This window comes from Mobula birostris, chromosome X, assembly GCF_030028105.1.
Source record: "Mobula birostris isolate sMobBir1 chromosome X, sMobBir1.hap1, whole genome shotgun sequence".
NCBI lineage: Eukaryota > Metazoa > Chordata > Chondrichthyes > Myliobatiformes > Myliobatidae > Mobula > Mobula birostris.
In genome coordinates this window covers 66,928,880-66,950,871 of record NC_092402.1, presented here as the reverse complement: position 1 = coordinate 66,950,871, position 21,992 = coordinate 66,928,880, and the positions used below count along the sequence as shown (strand labels likewise).

The window sequence follows — 21,992 nt, the reverse complement described above, 5'->3', positions numbered from 1 at the left end:
ATTTCTTCACTCAGAGGGTCGTGAGAGTGTAGATTGAGCTGCCGGTACAAGTGGTGCATGCAAGCCCAATTTCAATGTTTAAGATAAGTTTGGATAGGTGCAAAGATGGTAGGGGTATGGAGGGCTATGTTCTTGGTGCAGGCCGATGAGAATAGGCAGCTTAAATGGTTTGGCATGGACTAGATGGGCTGAATGGCCTGTTTCTGTGCTGTACTTTTCTATGACTTTAATTCCTTCATCCAAATCATTGACATACAACATGAAAGGAATTGGTCCAAACACCGACCTTTGTGGCACACGTCTAGTCACCAGCAGCCAAACATTAATGGCTCAGTTTATTCCCACTCTTTACCTCCTGCCAGTTAGCCAATTTTCTATCCATTCTTGTGACTTTTCCATAACACCATGGGCTCTGTTAAGTAGCCTCATGTGTGACCCCTTGTCAAAGGCCTTCTGAAAATCCAAATAAACAACATCCACTAACTCTCCTTTGTCTATCCTGTCTGTTATTTCCTCAAAGAATTCTAATAGACAGGCAAGACATCAGGCAAAATTTCCCTTTTAGAAAACCATGCTGACTTTGGCCTATTATATCATGTGCCTCCAGGTACCCTGAAACCTTGTCGTTAATAATAGTCTTCAACAATTTCCCAACCACTGAAGTCAGGCTAACTGGCCTATAGTTTCCTTTTTTCTGCCTCCCTCACTTCTTAAAGAGTGGAGTGACATTTGCAAATCTCCAGTCCTCAGAAAACGTTCCAGAATCTAGTGATTCTTGAAAGATCATTATTAATGCCGCCAGAATCTCTTCAGCTACCTTTACCAGAAACCTGGGGCATAGTCCATCTGGTCCAAGTGACTCATCTATCATATCTACCACTCTAGATTCTCTTTCACTCCTCATATCTGAAAAAAAACGTTTTGCATCCTATTTTATATTATTGTCTAGCTTACCCTCATATTTCATCTTTTCTCTCTTTATGTCATTTTTAGTTGCCTTCTTTTGGTTTTTAAAAGCTTCCCAATCCTCTAACCTCCCACTAGTTTTTGCTGTAATTATATGCCCTCTCTTTTTCTTTGACTTTCCTTGTTGGCCTCCCTTTAGAATACTTCTTCATTGGAAAGTATCTTTCCTGTGCTTTCCAAATTTCCCCCCGAAGCACCAGCCATTGCTGTTCTGCCCTGATAGTGTCCTCTTCCAATTAACATTAGCTAGCTGCTCTGTCATGCTTCTGTAATACTGATACATCTGATTTTAGCTCCTCTCTCTCTCAAACTGCAGGGTGAATTCTGCCATATTATGATTCCTGCCTCCTAAGGGTCCCTTTACCTTAGCTTCCTCATCAAATCTGGTCATTACATAGTACTCAATCCAGAATTGCTGTTCCCCTAGTGGGTTCAACCACAAGCTACTCTAAAAGGCCATCTTGTTGGTATTCTACAAATTCCTTCTCTTGCGATCCAGCACCAACCAGATTTTCCCAATCCCCCAATACATTCATAACATTCCCCTTTTTACATGCCTTTCGATTTCCCATTGTAATTTGTAGATCACATCCTGGCTATTGTTTGGAGGCCTGAGTTATCCCACGAGGGTCTTTTTACCCTTGGAGTTTCTTAACTCTACCCACAAGGATTCTATATCTTACGGCCTATGTCACCTCTTTCCCATGACTTGATTTCATTTTTTACCAACAGAGCCACTCCACCCCTCTGTCTACCTGCCTGTCCTTTCAATACAAGCTCCCAACTATGATCTTCTTTCCGACATGACTCAGTGATGCCCACATCATACCTTCCAATCTGAAACTGTGCTACAAAATCATCGACCTTATTCCATATTCTATGCGCATTCAAATATAACACCTTCAGTTCTGTATTCACCCTTTTCTTTTTTGTCCCCCTTTTACATTGCAACTCATCCCGTTGACTGCATCATCTATCATCTGATCCCTATCATCTGTCTGTCCTTTCTCACAGTCTCACTACACTATGCATTTACTTGTGTACCAACTGCACCACCCTCAGCCCTATCACTCCGGTTCCCATCCCTCTGCCAAATTAGTTTAAACCTTCCCCAACAGCTCTCGTGAACCTGACCGCAAGGATATTGGCCCCCCTCGGGTTCAGGTGTAACCCATCCCTTTTGTACAGAAGAGATCCCAATGTTCTCGAGATCTGCAGCCCTGCCTCAGTTTTTCAGACACGCATTCATCTGCCAAATCACCCTATTCCTACCCTCACTGGCACTTGGCACAGGCAGCAATCCAGAGATTCCTATCCCCACATTCTGTAAACAATATGTTTATATAATAGAGGGTATTTTCAAGGGAAAAATCTAAAGAAATAAAATAGTTTACATAGTATTATTGACGCTTTGCGTGAAGAATTTCAGTCAGTAGGAAATTATTTAAATCAACTTCCATTCTATATCGTACCTTTAAGGCGCCTAATAATACCGCTCATATTCTTAGAAATATTGCGTTGATGACCTTGTTTTGTTTTTATAATCTTTACAGATGCCTCCTTGTTAGACTGTGGCATCAGCAAACAAAAATTCTGGAGGAAAATGTCGCCCATAACTTGTGAAGCTCACTGCAAAATCTGGTGTATTAGGTCCTCTTAAAATTTTAGACTTAATATAACCGATTTAATCCACTACCCGGAAATCCCGTTGTCCCCGGTCTCACCAGGGACCCGGTTCGCGCATTCTCTTTAAACTCACTTTCATCTGTTTCCCCTACCCTCTTGAGACTTACTTGGGTCATGTTTCCCACGTTCACTTTAAACCTATTTGTTTCAATGGCAAGTTTACTGTGTTGCGTGTAATATGTTTTCTCTTTAACAAAAATAACGTAAAATATGTTAGAGCATTAACAAAATAACACGAGATAACCCCAAAACAGATCTGCTCTCCGCCAGCACGTTATGTTAGCGCGGGTATCACTGCACAATACTGTAGTAATTTTATGTATTGCACTGTACTGCTGTCACAAAAAAAAACAAATTTCATGACACGTGAATGATGATAAACCTGATTCTGATCTGGGTCTCTATTGTGGACTGAGAGTGGGAAGGGAGCAGGGAGGGGGGAATCATGGTTGGGAAAAGGGGAAGCGAAAGAGGAGGGAGCGGGAAGCACCAGAGAGACATGCTGTAATGATCAATAAACCAGTTGTATGGAATCAAATGACCTTACCTGGTGTCTCGGGGCTGGGTGTGTCTGCACCCGTACCACTCCCCGTCCCTGGCACTCCTTCTCTGCCACCTGTCCCACACCCCTCCCGCGGCGCTCCACCCTCGCCATTCCCAACATCCCGCCAGATTTACAAACTCGCTCTGTTCCACGTTGACAAACACAGTACTGTGCAGCTATGTATATACCTGACTTTTGCACAGTAGTGTATGTACCATACTTAGCCTGATGGACGCTGGCAAATATACGCTGAAATATTCAGTTATCCAGTGTGCGCCCATTCCACCACACAATATAGATATGCGACCTCAACAGTGAGGTTTTTCCAAATAAACATGTATCCCTGTCTTCTTGCAAGGCATCCAAGTTAAATGAACGTGCATTTTCCTGAAACAAGATAACACTTACACTTGCAATATTTTATTTATTTATCCGTTTATTTATTTATTGTCTCAATAAACCACCTTTACATCTCTGGTTGTGATGCTGCACTTGATCAACTGCCCCCATGGCTCCCTGCCTGTTGGTGACCTCCCCCCACACGGTGGATCTATGTGACCAATACACTGTGCTAACAATCACTGGTGGGGTGGCGGGGTGGAAATACGTCTCTACCACAGGAGGTGTAAGGCACTTCTTCCCTCCGGTAGCCTGCAGGTCACCCTTGGGCAAGGTGTAGCACCTGCTTAGACTAACCCCCCCCCCCACCCCCGCCGATCAGGGTCATGTGAAGCCATGGGAGGTGATAGATGGTGCGATGGGCAGCCGGTGCAGATCACAAGTCCTGGTGATGCGACCACTGATGCCAGGCAGACAATTTCTGAAGAGTATTGATAATGGCAGGGGTTACCCGTCTTCTAACGACACCGCCCAGAAAAATGCAATGGCAAATCACTTCTGGAGAGAAATATGCCAAGAACAATCATGGTCATGGGACCATGATCGCCTACGTCATACAACATGGTACATAATGATAATGATAATCGTAATAATTACTGGAGAAGGACGAAAACACGCCATCTCTCTCAGCACTTGGAATCTCAACTACTTTTAGAGCAGGCACAACTATAAAGGAAAAGCCAGAATCCATCAAGCTCGTTTCACAAATAACTTACTGGGAGAAAATAGAAACTAAGTAAAATAGAAATAGAAGGTATCCAATACTAGCTCTCAAGTAACTCAAAATAACCTGAGAATTTGGGGGTGATCAGTTAAGACTGAGGTGAGAAGGAATTCCTTCCACAGCGGTTGGTGAAACTCTAGAATTCTCTACTCCGAGAGAGTGTGGGGGTGAGAGCATTGGGTTTTTTTTTTAAGAGGGTGCAGATAATACCTTTTTGGAAGGGTTCTGGAATTGAGGGTTATGGGGAACTGACACAGAAGAACAAATGAGGCCCGGGTCAGTCATGTTGAACGGTGGGGCAGGACTGAGGGGCCGAGTGGCTTGCTCCTATGTTCGGGGAAGTAGTAAGGATTTGGCAACAGTTGAGATGGAGACGGAGGAACGGCCAGCTAGCTTTGATGCACCTTCAGTAAGCTGACAGAAGCAACCGGACTTTTGGCAGGAGTAGGCCGCTCGTGGACTCAGGCGTTTCTGATCTTGTGATATCACTTGTTATCTTCACCGTCCGGGGTGCTCAGGCTCCTGCTGCCGGCCGTATGCTCTCCTGACTTGTTTCAGGCATCACTTTCCACCTCCCGAAGACCATCCTCCCATTTCTCTGTGGTCCCTTCATCCTGGCCTCCCATATCCTCTCTTGGGCTCCTCTCCACACACTGTTCGTTTCCTGTGCGAAAACACGGACTGCAGGAGACGCTCACTCCATGGGTTGGGGCCAAATATTCTTCACTCTCCGTTGCCAGGTTTTGCCCGACGTCGCATGCGATCACGGTGTCCGCCGAGCTACTACTGTCTGCGCTCCCCCGGGACCCCCTCTCATTTCCTCCTCCATCTCCCTCTGGCTTTAACACTTCATTCGCCAGCAGGCGTTCCACCTCCTCATCGTCCGATTCCGAATCAGGCGCCGTGTGGCGGCGGATACGTGAAACCGACTCGAAAACCATGTCCTGCAGGTTCTGGGACGATGCTTCACGTGGGTCCTCGTTCAATCTCCGAAATTCGTCACACTCGGAATTTTCCGCATTTTTTGTGTTGCGTCTGTGCTCAACAGGGACGAAGGAAGATTCCTCCAAGATTTCTTGGCGCCTTGCGCTTTCTTCCTGGATATCACCTGCCGCTGAATCGGTGTCTCCACTGGACAGCGGATCGCAGGCAAGGTAAAGAGACTGTAATGTGTGGACAGTTATTGGCTCAGCACTTTCTCGCCGAATATCTTGCGTTATTTCTTCAAACTTGCCTGGGCTGACCACCGTGCCTCCTGTCCAAGACCCCCATCGCTTCTCCGCTGTACCATCAGTCTGAGGACAGCTGCTGTCCGTACGAATCGCTTCGGCCACTCCACGATTCACTTCTGCTTCTGTCACTCCAGTCTTCCGCAAATGCACTTCAGCCGAGTTGGTATCCATGAGAGGAAGACCCAGTATCCGGGTTGCCTTTCCGTTCATGCGCTCCCTCACTCTGGCACGTGGATATGGGTTTTGCTCTTTCTCTGGGTTGATGCCATTACATTCTGCAGGCCGCTCTCCACAATAACCTTCAGCTTCGGTGTGCCAAGGGTTTCTGCCCGGAGTCGGACACTCAACACTATCTTGCATTGCCTCACGCCACCTTTGGCTCCAGGCGTCGGGGCGAGCTCTGGCCTCACTCGAGCCCACAACTTCAATTGGGTATGAAAATATCACCCGTTCTTTCTTCGGGGAGGAAATGTATTCCGCTCTAACTATCGCACAGGTCGCGTCGATAATGAAGACCCTGTCGCTTTCAGGGGTGCGGTTTGCACAAGCACTTTTACCCCGGCCTTCTGCCCCCGCGGAAGGTTCCTTCCAGTTCGGTAGTTTCCGAACTCGGTGCCAGTTCCGTGCGTTATTCCCGTCCTCTCTCCTACGATTCCCGTCGAGTTGTCGGCCCCCACTCGCCAGAGGGACATCCCAGCAGCGTCTCCGAGAGGACGGAGACTTGCCGTGTCCGTACCACTCGAAGTCGGAGAGCTTCCTATCTTTATCAATGGAGTTTCCTAAAGAGCCGTCACTGGGACCAAAAGCAATTTCCTCCATTTCACCTCTGCCGCAATGATAGCTCCAAGCACGGAACCCCGCCTCCCGCTTCCCTCGCTGTCCGTCCGTCTGCACTTGACTTGAGTTGTTCGCCTTGTGGAGATCCAGCCCCCTCGCTCTGTGGTCGGAGTTTCTGAAGCCTGTCACATCTTCCCCGCCGTTGTAACACGGCCGCTGCCTTACTCTGCCTCCTAATTCTTCTTTCTTCCAGGAGTGATCCGAGTCTGAAAAATCAAGTCGACCTCTGGACCAATAGTTCTCAATATCGCTGTAGGTATTTCTACACCGTGTCCCATCTGAAGGAAATTGATTGATCGAGAAGCCAGTACTGTTTACACACCACATCGCCTCCCTGTTGGAAGGTTTACATCCTTGAATTTCACCCCATCTTTCATCAGACTTCCTTTCATCTTTGGCCAATAGGGTTTGCCGGGGATCGGATGACTTGCTGGGTACAAGCGCATCCCTGGCATTTTCAGGGCGTGCGTGTGCGCATTCTGCTCCCGAGTCCACGACCGGCGACCCCGTATCAGGCCTAGATATTAAGCAGAAGACGACCTCACCTTTTTTACTCCGAAGAACTTCGCCTTTCATTCTGTTCCTCCGCTCACCTCTTCCTGCCCGACCATCCACCTCCACGTCCGCGCTTCGCACTTTGAAAGCTTCATGCTTCAGATCCGAATCCTGATGGAATCCCTTGGCGTCTCTCTTAGATGGGTGACACGCTGCAAGGTTGGCGCCTGTTAGATGCTGCGAGCCTGCGGGACACAGATACTTATCCAAAGCATGCCATGTAACATAACCAGGGCGAGCTCTCAGTTCCCCGGACCTTTCAGCGTCTGTGTACATGTCGCATTGCGTTCTTCTCTCACTGTTCCCATGACCTGTCAGATACGAAAGGTGGTCCTGGCGCCTGTAAAACTGTACTGAACGTGTTGGGTCATTTCGGGGGCTACTTGCTGCCTTGGCGTTCGGTACTGATAGATCATAGTTTGGCTGCCGGCCTCTCTCGCTCCATGCCGTTAGTTGGGAAGCGGCTGACTTGCTCTGAACTATGGGCTGACTTAGCCATGGACTTGCTTCGGTTTTCTGTCCCTGTTCCGCTTTCCTTTTCATCTGCAGGTACATCTCATAAGTTGGAGGCTGAGCCGGTCGCGGTTTGGAACCTTCGCTTTCGGAACTACTTGGCTGGATTTCCAGGGGACTAAACTGTCTGTGTTCTGATGGATGGAAGGCGCCTCTGCGAGGCGGGTGAGTGCCGGGCCACGGCTCTCTATAGGGTCTGCAATCAACAGCCTGGTTAACGGGAGACAAATCCGTCAGATACTGGGGTGCCCACGACTGGTGAATGGGTTCACGCCGCAAGGGATGGAGTCTCCTTGGCTGCCTTATCAGTTGGTGCTTGAAGTGGTCTGGGGAATTCCAGCCACCCCCAAAGCTTGTAAAGTCTTCCATTGCTTTGGGCTTCACCTTTTCCACATGATGCGTCCACTTCCCCGAATCTTCCAGTCCGCTCCAGTCCCAGTGGCCGAGGTTCTGCATCGTCAGCCCTTTGGCTACTGTTGACATACTTGGCCCGGTCGGTGCACATCTCGGCTGTGTTTGCCAGTGATTGGAGGAATCCTGCACAACAGAGGGATCTTCTCCCATTGGCCTGGATATGATACTTCTCGATGGGGCCAGACGTGGTGAGAGAGGTTTCTCCCAATAGCTGCAAGACAGAACAAATCAGTATCTTTGGAGAGACAAAAGACTGCAGATCTTTGGAGCAACACACAACCTGCTTGATTACCTGTGGGGGGGGGCGGGATTGGTGGGTTTCTGTAGAGTCATAGAAAATTGAAAGACTAGCTTTATTTGTCACATGAGATACACACTGAGATGTGTATCAAATTTGTATCAAATCAAATCAGAGAGGATTGTGCAGGGTAGGAAATGAACACTGATCTTACAGCTTCCCAACAACTGCAACTAGAGGTCATAAGGGTTTTTTTTAAGCGTGTCGTACCAGACAGTCAGCCATTCTTGTCTGACGCGTGGTGTCAGGATTGGTCTCCTTTCGGATTAACCGGGTTCACGATACGAACGTTCCTGACTCGACCCTTGTATCTTTTACAAGGCCGAGTGGCTAGCTCGAAAACCGTGAAAAGTGGAAAGCGTGCTCGGGGGGATTCGAACTCGGGAGCCTTTGTTCCGGAGTCCGGCGCCGATCACCACCAGCCGGCCCAGGTTAAGGGTGAAAAGTGAAATGCTTAAGGGGAACATGAGGGGCGTCTTCTTCTCTGAGATTGTGGAACAAGCTGCAGGGGGAAGTGGTAGATGTGGGATTGATTGCAATTTTTAAGAGAAGTTTGTGAAGCATTAACTCGGTTAGGTCAGAGTAAGGATTTACTGGGACAGTTATATTGGAAACACAACAATAACTAGTTTGGTTTACGAGACATGTTTATGAATGTGTGGAGAGAGGTAAATGAGGCGTGTGAACTACAGAAACAGATAGCTGCGTGGAAATCTGACTTAGCTTCAATAACAGAAATTTAGCTCAAAAGGTGCAGGGCTAATATTAAATATTCCTGGATATGAAGTTTACAGTAAAGATAAGGGTAAGAAAAGAAAGGACGGTTAATAGTATTGATTAAAGAGAGTATTAGAGTTCTGGAGACAAAGAATGTGCCAGATGGAACAAAGACAGAATCTGTTTGATGAGAACTAAGAAACAGAGGGAACATTACAGCTCTCCAATGAGTGGGAGAGACTTGGAGGACCAAATATGCTGAGGAAATTACAGAGCTGTGCAGAAACAGGGTAGTCCTAATTGGGGGGGGGGAGGGGCTGCAATAATCGCAGTGTAAGCTGGAATAGTTATGATGTTGAAGACAAAGAGGATGGAGAGTTTCTGAAACAGTTGAGGATAACTTTCTAGAGCTATGTTTCCAGTCTGGGATATTGCAGGATCTGATTCTGGGGAATGGGGTAGGTCAAGTGCACCAAAGTGCAGCAGGGAACATTGAGGAAACATAGGAGTTAGTTTAGCCACTGTACATAAAAAGAAAAGGAGCAATCCCATTAATTAGAGGAGGACCAATTTCAATAGGGTGAGAGTGGATCTGGCCCAGGTAAACTGGAACCGATGTTCACAGGACTATCGCGAGATGTCTTTAGGGAAGAGACGATTCATATTGAGGCATAATTGAGCGGTATAGGAAGATCAAACAAATCCAGAGCTCTCTAAACGGCAGAAGAGATAAAAAAAAAGAGGATGCAGTGAGGGGTACAGCTAGAAAAGCTGCTGCCTCATAGTACCAGAGACACAGGTTCAATCCTGACCTCGGGCACTTTCTGTGTGGAGTTTTCACATTTCCCCCATGATCACGTAGGATTTCTCCAGATAATGTGGGGTTGGTATAAATAGGTAGTTGATGGTCAGCATGCTCAGAGAGTTGAAAGGCATGTTTATGTGCTGTAGAACTTTAGGACTTGATAAAGCAAGAAAGGGTCACATATAGAAAGTGTTGGGTTATAAACAGTGAGAACCAGGCTGACTAGCTGAGGGAATCAGAGGGAAAGTGAAGACTAAAATGAGAGGGAAAGAAGGCATGTGACAAAAGGGAATTCAGGAGTGTTCTGTTGCCATGCGATGAGTAAAAGGGTAGAGAAAGTAAAGTGGGGCCTATTAAGGACAAAAATCAGAACTTGAGTATAGATAGAGGGCAGTGTAAATGAGTGCATCTGGCTGCATAAGCAAAAAGGATATGTTAAAATTCGAACACGAGAAAACCTGCAGATGCTGGAAATCCAAAGCGAAACACAAAATGCTGGAGGAACTCAGCAGGCCAGGCAGCATCTATGGAAAAGAGTACAGTCAACTGCAATTTGCTTATTGCCACAGTAGGTCAATGGCAGATGCAATCTCAATGGTTCTCCACAAGGCTTTAGACCACCTGGACAACAAAAACACCTATGTCAGGATGCTGTTCATTGACTATACCTCAACATTTAATACCATCATCTCCACAATCCTGATTGAGAAGTTGCAGAACCTGAGCCTCTGTACCTCCCTCTGCAATTAGATCCTTGACTTCCTAACCGGAAGACCACAATCTGTGTGGATTGGTGATAACATATCCTCCTCGCTGACAATCAACACTGGCGCACCTCAGGGGTGTGTGCTTAGCCCACTGCTCTACTCTCTATATACCCATGACTGTGTGGCTAGGCATAGCTCAAATACCATCTATAAATTTGCTGATGATACAACCATTGTCGGTAGAATCTCAGGTGGTGACGAGAGGGCGTACAGGAGTGAGATATGCCAACTAGTGGAGTGGTGTCACAGTAACATCCTTGCACTCAACGTCAGTAAGACGAAACAGCTGATTGTGGACTTCAGGAAGGGTAAGACAAAGGAACACATACCAATCCTCATAGAGGGATCAGAAGTGGAGATAGTGAGCAGCTTCAAGATCCTGGGTGTCAAGATCTCTGAGGATCTAACCTGGTCCCAACATATCGATGCAGTTATAAAGAAGGCAAGACAGCGGCTATACTTCATTAGGAGTTCAAAGAGATTTGGCATGTCAACAAATACACTCAAAAACTTCTATAGATGTACTGTGGAGAGCATTCTGACAGGCTGCATCACTGCCTGGTATGGAGGGGCTACTGCACAGGACTGAACGAAGCTGCAGAAGATTGTAAATCTAGTCAGCTCCATCTTGGGTACTAGCCTACAAAGTACCCAGGACACCTTTAGGGAGCGGTGTCTCAGAAAGGCAGCGTCCATTATTAAGGACCTCCAGCACCCAGGGCATGCCCTTTTCTCACTGTTACCATCAGGTAGGAGGTACAGAAGCCTGAAGACACACACTCAGCGATTCAGGAACAGCTTCTTCCCCTCTGCCATCCGATTCCTAAATGGACATTGAACTCTTGGACACTACTTCACTTTTCTAATATATAGTATTTCTGTTTTTTGCACTTTTGTTAATCTATTCAATATACGTATACTGTAATTGATTTACTTATTTATTTATTATTATTTTTCTCTCTGCTGGATTACGTATTGCATTGAACTGCTGCTGCTAAGTTAACAAATTTCACGTCACATGCCGGTCCCATGCCTGATTCAGATTCTGTTTTGGGCCGAGACCCTTCTTCAGGACTGAGGGGGAAGGGGGGAAGATGCCTGAATTAAAAGGTGGGTGGAGGGGAAGGAGGATAGCTGGAAGGTGATGGGTGAAGCCAGGTGGGTGGAAAAGGCAAAGGGCTGGAGAAGAAAGTATCTGATAGGAGAAGAGAGTGGACCATAGGAGAAAGGGAAGGAGGAGGGGACTCAGGGGGAGGTGGTCAGCAGGTGAGAAGAAGTAAAGAGTCAGAGTAAGGAATAGAGAATGGGGGGGGGGGATTTTTACTCACCAGACGGAGAAATTAATATTGGGGCGGCACGGTAGTGTAATGGTTAGCACAACCCTTTACAGTACCAGCGAACCAGGTTCAATTCCCACCACTTCCTGTAAGGAGTTTGTACTTTCTCCCTATAGCTCTGTGAATTTCCTCCGGGCACTCCGGTTTCCTCCCACAGTCTAAAGACGTACCGGTTGGTAGGTTAATTGGTCATTGTAAATTGTCCCGTGATTAAACTGGGTGACTGCTGGGCAACATGGCTCGAAGGGCCAGAAGGGCCTACTTCACGCTGTATGTCAATAAAATTTTTAAATTCATGTCATCAGGTTGGAGGCTACCCAGACAGAATATAAGATGCTTCTTCTTCACCCTGAGGGAGGCCTCATCTTGGCACAAGAGGTACAAGAGATACATTGGAGCGGGAATGGGAATTAAAATGCTGGGCCACTGGGAAGTCCCGCTTGTGGTGGAAGGTGCGGAGGTGCTCAACGAAGCAGTCCCCCAGTTTACAACGGGTCTTACCAATCTAGAGGAGGCCGCATCGAGAGTGGCCAAATGGCCTAATTCTGCTCCGATATCTTATGGTGTTATGGAGAGCACCGGACACAATTGACAACATTCACAGGTGAAGTGTTGCCTCAGCTAGAAGGACTGTTTGGGGCTCTGATTTCAGGTGAGGGAGGAGGTATAGGGGCAGATGTAGCACTTCTGCCACTTGCCTGGAGGAAGATTAGTGGGGGGAGGGACGAATGGACAAGGGAATTGTGGAGGGAGCAATCCGTTAATAGCAGGAGGATGAGAAGTAAAGATAGGTTTAGTGGCAGCATCCCTTTGGCGATGACAGAAGTTGTGGAGGATGAATGTGTTGCATGCAGATGCTGATGGGGTGGTAGACAAGGACAGGAGGAACTCTATCACTGGGAGGATGGGGTGAGCACAGATGTACAGGAAATGGAGGAGATGCAGGTGAGGCAGCAGCAATGGTGGAGGAAGGGAAACCCTGTTCTGTAAAGAAGGATGTCCTGGAATGGAAAGCCACATCCTGAGAACAGATGCGGTGGAGGCAAAGAAACTGAGCGAAGTGAATAACATTTTTACAGGAGATAGGGTGGGAAGAGGTATAGTCGAGATACACAGGTACACAGGAAATCACAGGTTGCGCTAACTATAATCTTCCCATGATCTTTGTACACAAGAGTAGGATTCAGAGGACTGGAGAATGGCCAATATTCCTGCATTGTCCCATGAAAGAAGCAAGGATAAGCCCAGAAATGACAGGGCAGTCAGTGTAACCTCAGTGACAGGAGTTCTGAGAGATGTTAATCAAGGATAATCTGGAACAATTAATTAACTAAAACAAGGATTTATTTAGGGTTCATCATGCTTAACCAGTTTGAGGGCTTTTGGATGTGGTAACAAAAGGAGGGTAGTGCAGTCATACTGTGTTTGTGACTGAAGGAAGGCTTTTGATAAGGTGCCACACAACAGGCTTATCAGTAAAGTTAAAGCAGGTGGCACAGAAGGAACAACAGTGGCATGGACATGAAGCTGGTTAAGGAACCAACAACAGAGTGGTGGTGAACGGTTGTTTCTCTGACTGGAGAAGGTGAATAGTAGGGTTCCACAGGGATCATTGTTCCTTTGGTCTGCATTAACAACTAGAGTTGGGGTGTAAAGTACAATCTCTAAATATGTGGACGCCACAAAACTTGGCAGTACTGTCAACTGTGAAGAGGATTGTGTTAGATTTCAGCAAGATGGAAACAGGCTGGTGGACACTTGTAGATGAAATGTGGAGAAACACAAAGTGACAGAGAAAGGCAAAAGAGAATCTTGTCCTAAAGCAAGGATCCGAGGGACCTGGGGTATGGTTGCACAAGCAGCAGATTGTATTGGAAAGCAGTCACTAAAGCATATGAAATTCTCTGCTTTATCAATGGAGGCACAGGTTTCAAAAGAGGAATTACACTGATCATTTATAAACAATGATCTAGCACCAACTGGGGTACTGGACACATTATAGGAAGGATGTGAAGGCATGAGAGAGGTCCCAGTGAAAATATTCAAGAATGAGAGACAACAAATACAAGGGTAGATTAGGGAGAGTGGGCAGTTTTCTTTGAAGACATGACAGCTGAGAGGAGGTCTGATGGAAATGAAATGATGAGGGGCTTGCACAGAGTGGACACTGGAGACTGTTCTCATTGGTGGAGGGGTTGAGGACTAGAGGCCATGGGTATAAAACAAAATGGAGGAGAAGAAGAGTGACAGGCAGAGGAATAAATTTTACACAACAGGTGGCTGGAACCTGGAGCACACTGGCTGCAGATGAGGTGGAGTTGGGCTCCATTCTGGTCCTCAAGAGGGAACTGGTGAATAATCTGCATGATTCCATAGAAAGGGCCAGTGGGTAGAACTGGACACAATGGGCTGAATGGCCTCCCCTGTGTCATAACCATTCTGTGATTCAATGTACTTCCTGTAAAGTTCTTTGGGGCAAAGGTGAAGGTAAACAAAAATTGATGCAGTTGCTCATTTCCATGGGCATAAATTTTATACAGTGACTGGATCCAACATCATTGGTACCAACTTAGCCTGCCTGGTGAATGGCCACTGTGTGTCCTCTGCAGGTCCCACAGGTAACTGGCTCTAAGGTTAAACCATTAAAGTGGGACAGATGATGCAGGCTGGGATTCAGTCACAACTAAAAATACATCACATGCGTTATATATTGAGCTGGCTGAAGCACATGATTGATTGAAATTACTTCTGAAGGCAATTCCTAGTCACACACTCAAGTGGCGGGAGTGGAATTTAACAGCAATATGAAGCAAATGGCAAACGTACCCTATTGTTTAAAGCAGTAATATATATTCACAAATAATCCTGAATATCATCTTTTAGAAGATAGACAATTCCATTTTCACATTTCAGAGAAGGAAGCCCATTGAACCTGAGCCAATTGCCAGGGTATTTCTTTCTGTCCCATTCAGATACAGATTTCAGGTTTATTTATTGCATATACAATGAAACATGCAGTGAAATGCATCATTTGCATTAACAACCAACATAACTTAATGATGTGCTGGGGGTAGCCTGCAAACATTGCCATATACTGTGGCACCAACATAGCATGTCCGCAATGTTCAGCAGAACAACACTGGGCAATATAAGCTCCATATATAATGCATGTGATGTATTTTTAGTTGTGACTGAATCCTAGCATGCATCATCTGTCCCACTTTAACTTTAAAGCCAGTTCCCTCATTGATTTCCCCGTGACCTGTTTTCTCTCACATTCCCAACTTCCCCCAACCCCACAATTCACCTTCCTCCTCAGCCACATATTAGTGACAAGGTACAGCAGCCAATTTAACCTAATCCTCACTGAGGGGTCAACAGAGGAAAGGGGGAGTAGATTCAAGTTTCTGGGCCCAACACATTGATGCAATCACGAAGAAGTCACACTGCCAGCTCTACTTCATTAGGAGTGTGAGGAGATCTGGTATGCCACCAGAGACCCTAGCAAATTTCTACAGATGCATGGTGGAGAGCATTCTGACTGACTGCATCACAGTCTAGTATGGAGGCTCCAGTGCACAGGATTGAAAGAGGCTTCAGAGGGTTGTAGGCTCAAACATTTCCATCATGGCCACTAGCCTCCCCACCACTGGGGACATCTTCAGAAGGCAGTACCTTAAGAAAGTGGCATCCATCATTAAGGACCCTCACCATCCAGGACATGCCCTCTTCTCATTACTACCATTGGGGAGGAGGTACAGGAGTCTGAAAATGCACACTCAATCTTTTAGGAGCAGCTTCGTTCCCTTCAATATCAGACTTCATGAACTCATGAACACTACCTCACTATTCCTCTTTAGCACTATTTATTTCTTAGATTTCTTATTGGAATTTATAACATTTTTATATCTTACACTGTACTGTTGCCAGAAAACAACAAATTTCATGACCTATGTCAATTATAATAAACTTGATTCTGATTCTAACTCTCTCCACATCATTGGGATGTGGGAGGAAACCAGAGCTCCTGGAGGAAACCCACGCAGTCACAGGGAAACATGCAAACTCCACATAGACAGCACCCAAGGTCAGGATTGAACCCAGGTCTCTGTAGCAGCTCTCTTCACTGCATCACCATGCTGCCTGTACTGAACTGTTAACCAATACTTACATGGATTGCCCAGGATAGGTGCCGCATTTATCCAAAGGTCTATAGTTGCCAGAGTTCATTTTCTTCTTTCTTTGAGTTATTGCCTTCAAAAAGAGAAAAAAACATCAATAAGAACAAGGAAGAGACATCCAGGCATTGCCATGCTGTCCATCAATCCCATTCTTGCAAGCTTTATTTAAGAGCAGCAGACCCTGAGTAGAAGGATGGGACTCGAAAACGGAGGCCGGAGGCAGGATCACGACTCAAGATCTGCACTGCAAACCCGGCTCCTGTGGCTCAGTGGGCAGGCACGGCAGCCACTAGTCCAAGCCTCATTCCCAAGACTTGAGCAGGTAATCTAGGCCGACACTCCCAGTGCAATGCTGCACCATCAGGGGTGCGGTGCTGCAGCTAAAACATTAAAAGGAGACTTTTTTCCTTTGGCCACTCTTCGATTACAATAATCCCATTTTATTCTTCCTGTTTATCAATTAACATTTGCAGTGGCCAATTAACCAATCCAACCATCTTTGGGGTGTTGGAGGAAACCAGAATACCCAGAGGAAACTCACACGGTCACAGGAAGAACATGCAAACTTCACACAGATAGCACTATGGCCAGGATCAAACCCAAGTCTCTGAAACTGTGAGGCAGTGGCTCTATCCACATCATAACTCTAATAGCTGAATAGCATTTTGACATTTTGAAATGGAGTGATAGGCAATAGAAACTTTTACCCCCCCCCCTTTTTTTGTTTAGTTAGGTCTCATCTTCCTCTGCAAAGAAGTGGTGTGAAACTCGGAGGTTTTTAGGTGAAGATAAATGGTAAAAGGGAGCATACTAAAACACTTAATTCATTAAAAATCAAGCCAGCGCAACGTTATGTCTGTATGGTGATAGGTTTCAACACCAGTTTAAGCAGTTGTTTTAAAGCCTGTAATTACTCCATTTCACATCCAGATAAATCCACACAAATGCCTCTGGAGATTTACTGGAACATTTTGAAAACAAATGTAATACTGTGGAACTCACCAATTGTTCAAAGCAAAGTGCAGACCTTTCTGCTTCTCTTGCCAAGCCACGTTCCCCTCGTCTTTCCCAGGTACTGTTTGGTTCTCAGTGTTGCTCAGCTCTGACGAAGCAGTGAGTATTTTGGAAAGTATACTTTAATAAAGTCCTGTGTTTGTTCTTGTCCGCTGTGTTTAACTCCCTGAGCAAGATTAACAGTATTGTAATTTACTGCTAAACTACGATAATTACAAAGCAACACGGATTAATGCCAAAGGACACTCTAGTTCTCTACTCCCACCAAATTCTGCACATATTCCTCCTCATGTGGAAATAATGGTCTGAAAGCAAGTTGCTAACAGTGCTGATAGCAGCACATTATTTGGGCTGTGCTGGCAGCAGAACAGTGATGACCACCGACTCTTTTGTTCTTTCTCCCTCCTTCTTTCTCAAATACGAACATCCTTGGATCACTGGTCTTGTTTTTAGTTGGTAACCCAACTCTGGCTGCTCATTCCAAGTCAGGTCGAACAGGAATACATCTCCACCCCAAATACTGTGCAAAACCCACCATAGACAATTTTCAACACCTTAATTCTGAAATTCCCATCGATTTCTGCAAGATTTGATGAAAAGGATTAAGATAACAAAAGCTGAACATGTTTGGGAAAATCCATAGATGCCCAAACACACAAACTGAGATACATATACTGTAGTTATCCAGTCTCTTCTGCTGTGCACTAGTCTAGACTGGGTGAGGTTGGTGGGGGGGGGGGGGTTGGCGGAGGAAAATTACGAATGATCAGATTGCAGTGTCAAATAATCAAATGGGATTTTGCCAAAATCACTGAATTTACCTTTAAAAATGTCCCTCTACTTTCCTTCTGGATGGAACCTTGGCCTCAGTTTATCTGCTCACATTTGTTGAGACTGTAGCTGTATGCTTCATTCCCAAATATTTAAATTTCTACCATATTCAGAGCCTTTCTCCCAGACACTTGTAGGCACCAAGGACACTTCTTTGCAAGCATGTTGGAAATTGATATATAAACAGACAGTGGGAGATGCAATTGCAAATTATACAAAATTATCTCTTGCACCAAGGAAAATACAAAAGGAAATAATACCCATCAGGACTTTGCATTACTAACAATTTACAGTGAGAGCACATGTTTAATTGCCAAGTGTTCCATCTCCACAGATACCTATGCACGAACATAATTTCAAGAAGGGCAGGTAGACCCCCAGCTAGACCACTTTGTCCAGGCTCAGGAACAGACTGACCAAGGAGTTTTGCTGACCAATCTGACCTCCTTTCACAAGGAGCTAAAGGCCAGAAGCGTGGGACTAAATTGCAACCAGAACTTGAAATATTTAAAGACGGGCTGCAACCTCACACATTCTGGAATGCAGGTACAACAGGCAGGCTGCATGTGATCCAACTTTAAAAAATCTGATGTGCAGGCCTGCCCAGTGCAATAGTCTCTGCCTGTGTAAAGTGGGGAGGACTCCCATTGCTGTGTCTCCCATTTTATCATATGTTCCCCTGCAACATCTGCCCATTTACCTCCATCCTTCTCGCTATACAGGAGCTCAAAGCCTTTCCAGATGAAGCAATAATTTTTCGCTCAGGATGATAGCTCTTCATGCAGGGAAAGCAATTTCAAAAATAGGTCATTCTAGAAAAGTTGGAGTAAATCTCTGAATTTTCAAAGAGAAAACATATTCTTTCAAAAACCAAAGTGAACTTCTGGAGTGAGAGGGACTCAAAGTAGGAAAGAAATAGAACATTGAGAACTGGTTTCTGCCAGGATGTATGGACAGGGGGAGCGGAAGGTAAACTTGGAGCCCTGAAACGATTTTTGTATTTGCTGGTGCTTGCACTCCTGGTCCATTGCAATTCCCAGGGCCAGAGTGCTTACTCAAAGTGGAGAGGCAGCTGGGCCAGAGGCAATAAGCAGTAGTTTCCCTTAATAAAAACAATAAATTGCCAACAACCCAAAACAGGTAATGAATTTCTGCACCTCCTCTTTGCCAGCTTTGACAGTAGCTGCACCATTAGGAGGAGGAGATAATCAGGACATTTACTTAATTGCTGTCTTTGTGATCTTACTGTGCACAGATCATCTGCTGTCTCACAACTGCGACTACAGATCAGAAGTGCTTTGAATCACACAGCACAGAAACAGGTCCTTCAGCCCAACTGGTCCTTGCCAACCAAGGTTCCTACCTAAGCTAGCCCTACTTGCCCGTATTTGACCTATATCCCTCTACCTGTCCAATGTTGTTAATATACATGCCTCAACCTTTTTCCCTGGCAGCTCTTTCCATAATACTGACCAAACTCTGGGTGAAAAAGTTGCCCCTCATGTTCCCAGTAAATCATTCCCCTCTCACCCTAAACCTATCCCCTCTAGTCTTTGATTCCCCAACCCTGGGATAAGGACCATGACCCTATCTATGATCTTGAACACCTCAAAGATCACAGCTCATTCTTCCAAGTTCCAATGACCCTTCACTGGACATTTGCCATCCTACTGCTGTAGACAGCTCTATAGAAACACATTCTCTTTTCTTTCACCCTTAGCTCATTTAAACATTACTGGATAAATTTAACAACAGAACACAACTAAGCCTTAGGCCGATTCAAGTCTGCTTATTATTGTCATGGCACCCTACAGCCCCACATTCAATCAGCATCACTTTGATATGTTCCTACATTTTGTTAAACTAGGAGGCCCCTATAACTCATTTAGAAAGATCATGGCTAATCTCAACTCTACATTCCTGTCTCCCTGCAGTAAGCAAACAAGAGAAAATCTGCAGACGCTGGAAGGGTTTCGGCCCGAAATGTCGATTGTACTCATTTCTGTGGATGCTGCCTGGCCTGCTGAGTTCCTCCAGCATTTTGTGTGTGTAGCTCCCTACAGTGAGCTTTCAGCCTCTTGCTTATCAAGTATTTACCCACCTCTGCCTTAAAAAGTTTTCAAAGAATGCTTCCACTGTGTCAAGGGAGAAAGTTCCAAAGACTTAGGAAGCTCCTGGGGAAATTATCACATCATCTTTGTTAATGGGGTAAGCCCATACTTTTAACCAGTAACTCTAATAACAATAACCTATCCCTCAACGTCAGCAAGACAAAGGAATTGGTTGTTGACTTCAGAAGTAGCGGACCGCATGACCCCATTTACATCGGTGGTGCGCAAGTGGAACAGGTCAAAAGCTTTAAGTTCCTCGGGGTCAATATCACAAATGACCTGACTTGGTCCAACCAAGCAAAGTTCACTGCCAAGAAGGCCCACCAGCGCCTTTACTTCCTGAGAAAACTAAAGAAATTTGGCCTGTCCCCTAAAACCCTCACTAATTTTTATAGATGCACCGTAGAAAGCATTCTTCTAGGGTGCATCACAACCTGGTATGGAAGTTGTCCTGTCCAAGACTGGAAGAAGCTGCAGAAGATCGTGAACACGGAGCAGCACATCACACAAACCAATCTTCCGTCCTTGGACTCACTTTACACCGCACGCTGTCGGAGCAGTGCTGCCAGGATAATCAAGGACACAACTCACCCAGCCAACACACTTTCGTCCATCTTCCCTCCGGGAGAAGGTTCAGGAGCTTGAAGACTCGTATGGCCAGATTTGGGAACAGCTTCTTTCCAACTGTAATAAGACTGCTGAACGGATCCTGACCCAGATCTGGGCCGTACCCTCCAAATATCCGGACCTGCCTCTCGGTTTTTTTGCACTACCTTACTTCCCATTTTTCTATTTTCTATTTATGATTTATAATTTAAATTTTTAATATTTACTCATTTTAACTATTTTTAATATTTAATATTTGTAATCCAGGGAGTGTGAAGCGCTGAATCAAATATCGCTCTGATGATTGTACGTTCTAGTACCAATTGTTTGGCGACAATAAAGTATAAAGTGATAATAATACTACCATGTTATTGCTTATTTTGTAGCTTATAGTTAATTTTGTCTTTGCACTCTATTGTAACAATAAATCAGTGATTATAAACCTTATTCTGACAATCCTCCCATTGCAGGCATTAGTCCAGTGAACCTTCTCTGAACTGCTTAAAAAAGGGGACAAGCACTGTAAACAGTACTCCAAATATGGTCTCACCAACATCCTACATAACTGAAGCATACCCTCCCTACTTCCCTCACAATAAACAAAAACATTTTGTTAGCTTTCCTAATCACTTGCATTTGAGCCTTTTGTGAATCACATGCTGTTCCCTAGTCAGGGACACTCCACACCCTCTGATGCCTATTTCTCAGACCTAGAATTTTATAATTGTGGGTGTACCTGAACATGAAATTAGTGCCCCAGATTGTAACAGTCAGCTGTAAGGAGTCTTCCTTGTCACTTTGGTCCTCTGCTCATAAAGAGGGTACTTAATTTCAAAACAATGAGCCGCATCAAATTGGAGGCATTTTACTTACAAGTGGAATATATTCGGCTCTAGTTACCGAAAATACTGATCTGAGCCAGAGGTAAAATGGAATTCCTGAAAGAAGTATTAATGATATGTGAGACAGACAAACTGGCTGGGCAAGAACTCCACCGAAACTGAATAGGCTTTCCAGAGATTAGCAGACACCAGCTCAGCACAAATAGTGCAGACACTCCATCAGCATGGATCAGGGATTACTTCCACAATCAATAGCTCTCTCTGTAACCACAGCAGGAGAATGACACTAAACTAACAGTAGAATTTGTGATATTAAAGACAAATGAATGATCTACTTGCTGGTGTCACCTTTTGTCTTTCAATGAATTGCACCATACAAACATCCCAAGAGTACAGCTATATTTTTTGGGAGGTCCCACGACATATATAAACACCTCGCCAGTGCAAAAACAGGAGGTCTATCAAAGTGTAGAACATATAAAAGTAGTGCTGATTCAATGTGGAGTTGCAGGGTGCCGTGACAATGAAAAGAAGATTTGAATCGGCCTAAAGGATACTTGTGTTTTATTGTTAAATTATCCAGTAATATTTAATTAGTGATGTGTTCTACAAA

At 45.3% G+C, this 21,992-nt stretch overlaps 1 protein-coding gene across 1 annotated transcript; it reads right to left on the bottom strand.

Moving 5' to 3' along the window:
* Positions 1 to 3,632: 3,632 nt before the first annotated feature.
* Positions 3,633 to 17,216, bottom strand: LOC140191401 (uncharacterized). Its single transcript, XM_072248794.1, has 3 exons — positions 16,978 to 17,216; positions 15,966 to 16,048; positions 3,633 to 8,081 (listed from the first exon to the last, which is right to left on the bottom strand). The coding sequence occupies exons 2-3, from the start codon at positions 16,022 to 16,024 to the stop codon at positions 4,874 to 4,876; spliced, it is 3,267 nt and encodes a 1,088-aa protein (XP_072104895.1). The 5' UTR covers positions 16,025 to 16,048; positions 16,978 to 17,216; the 3' UTR covers positions 3,633 to 4,873.
* Positions 17,217 to 21,992: the final 4,776 nt, after the last annotated feature.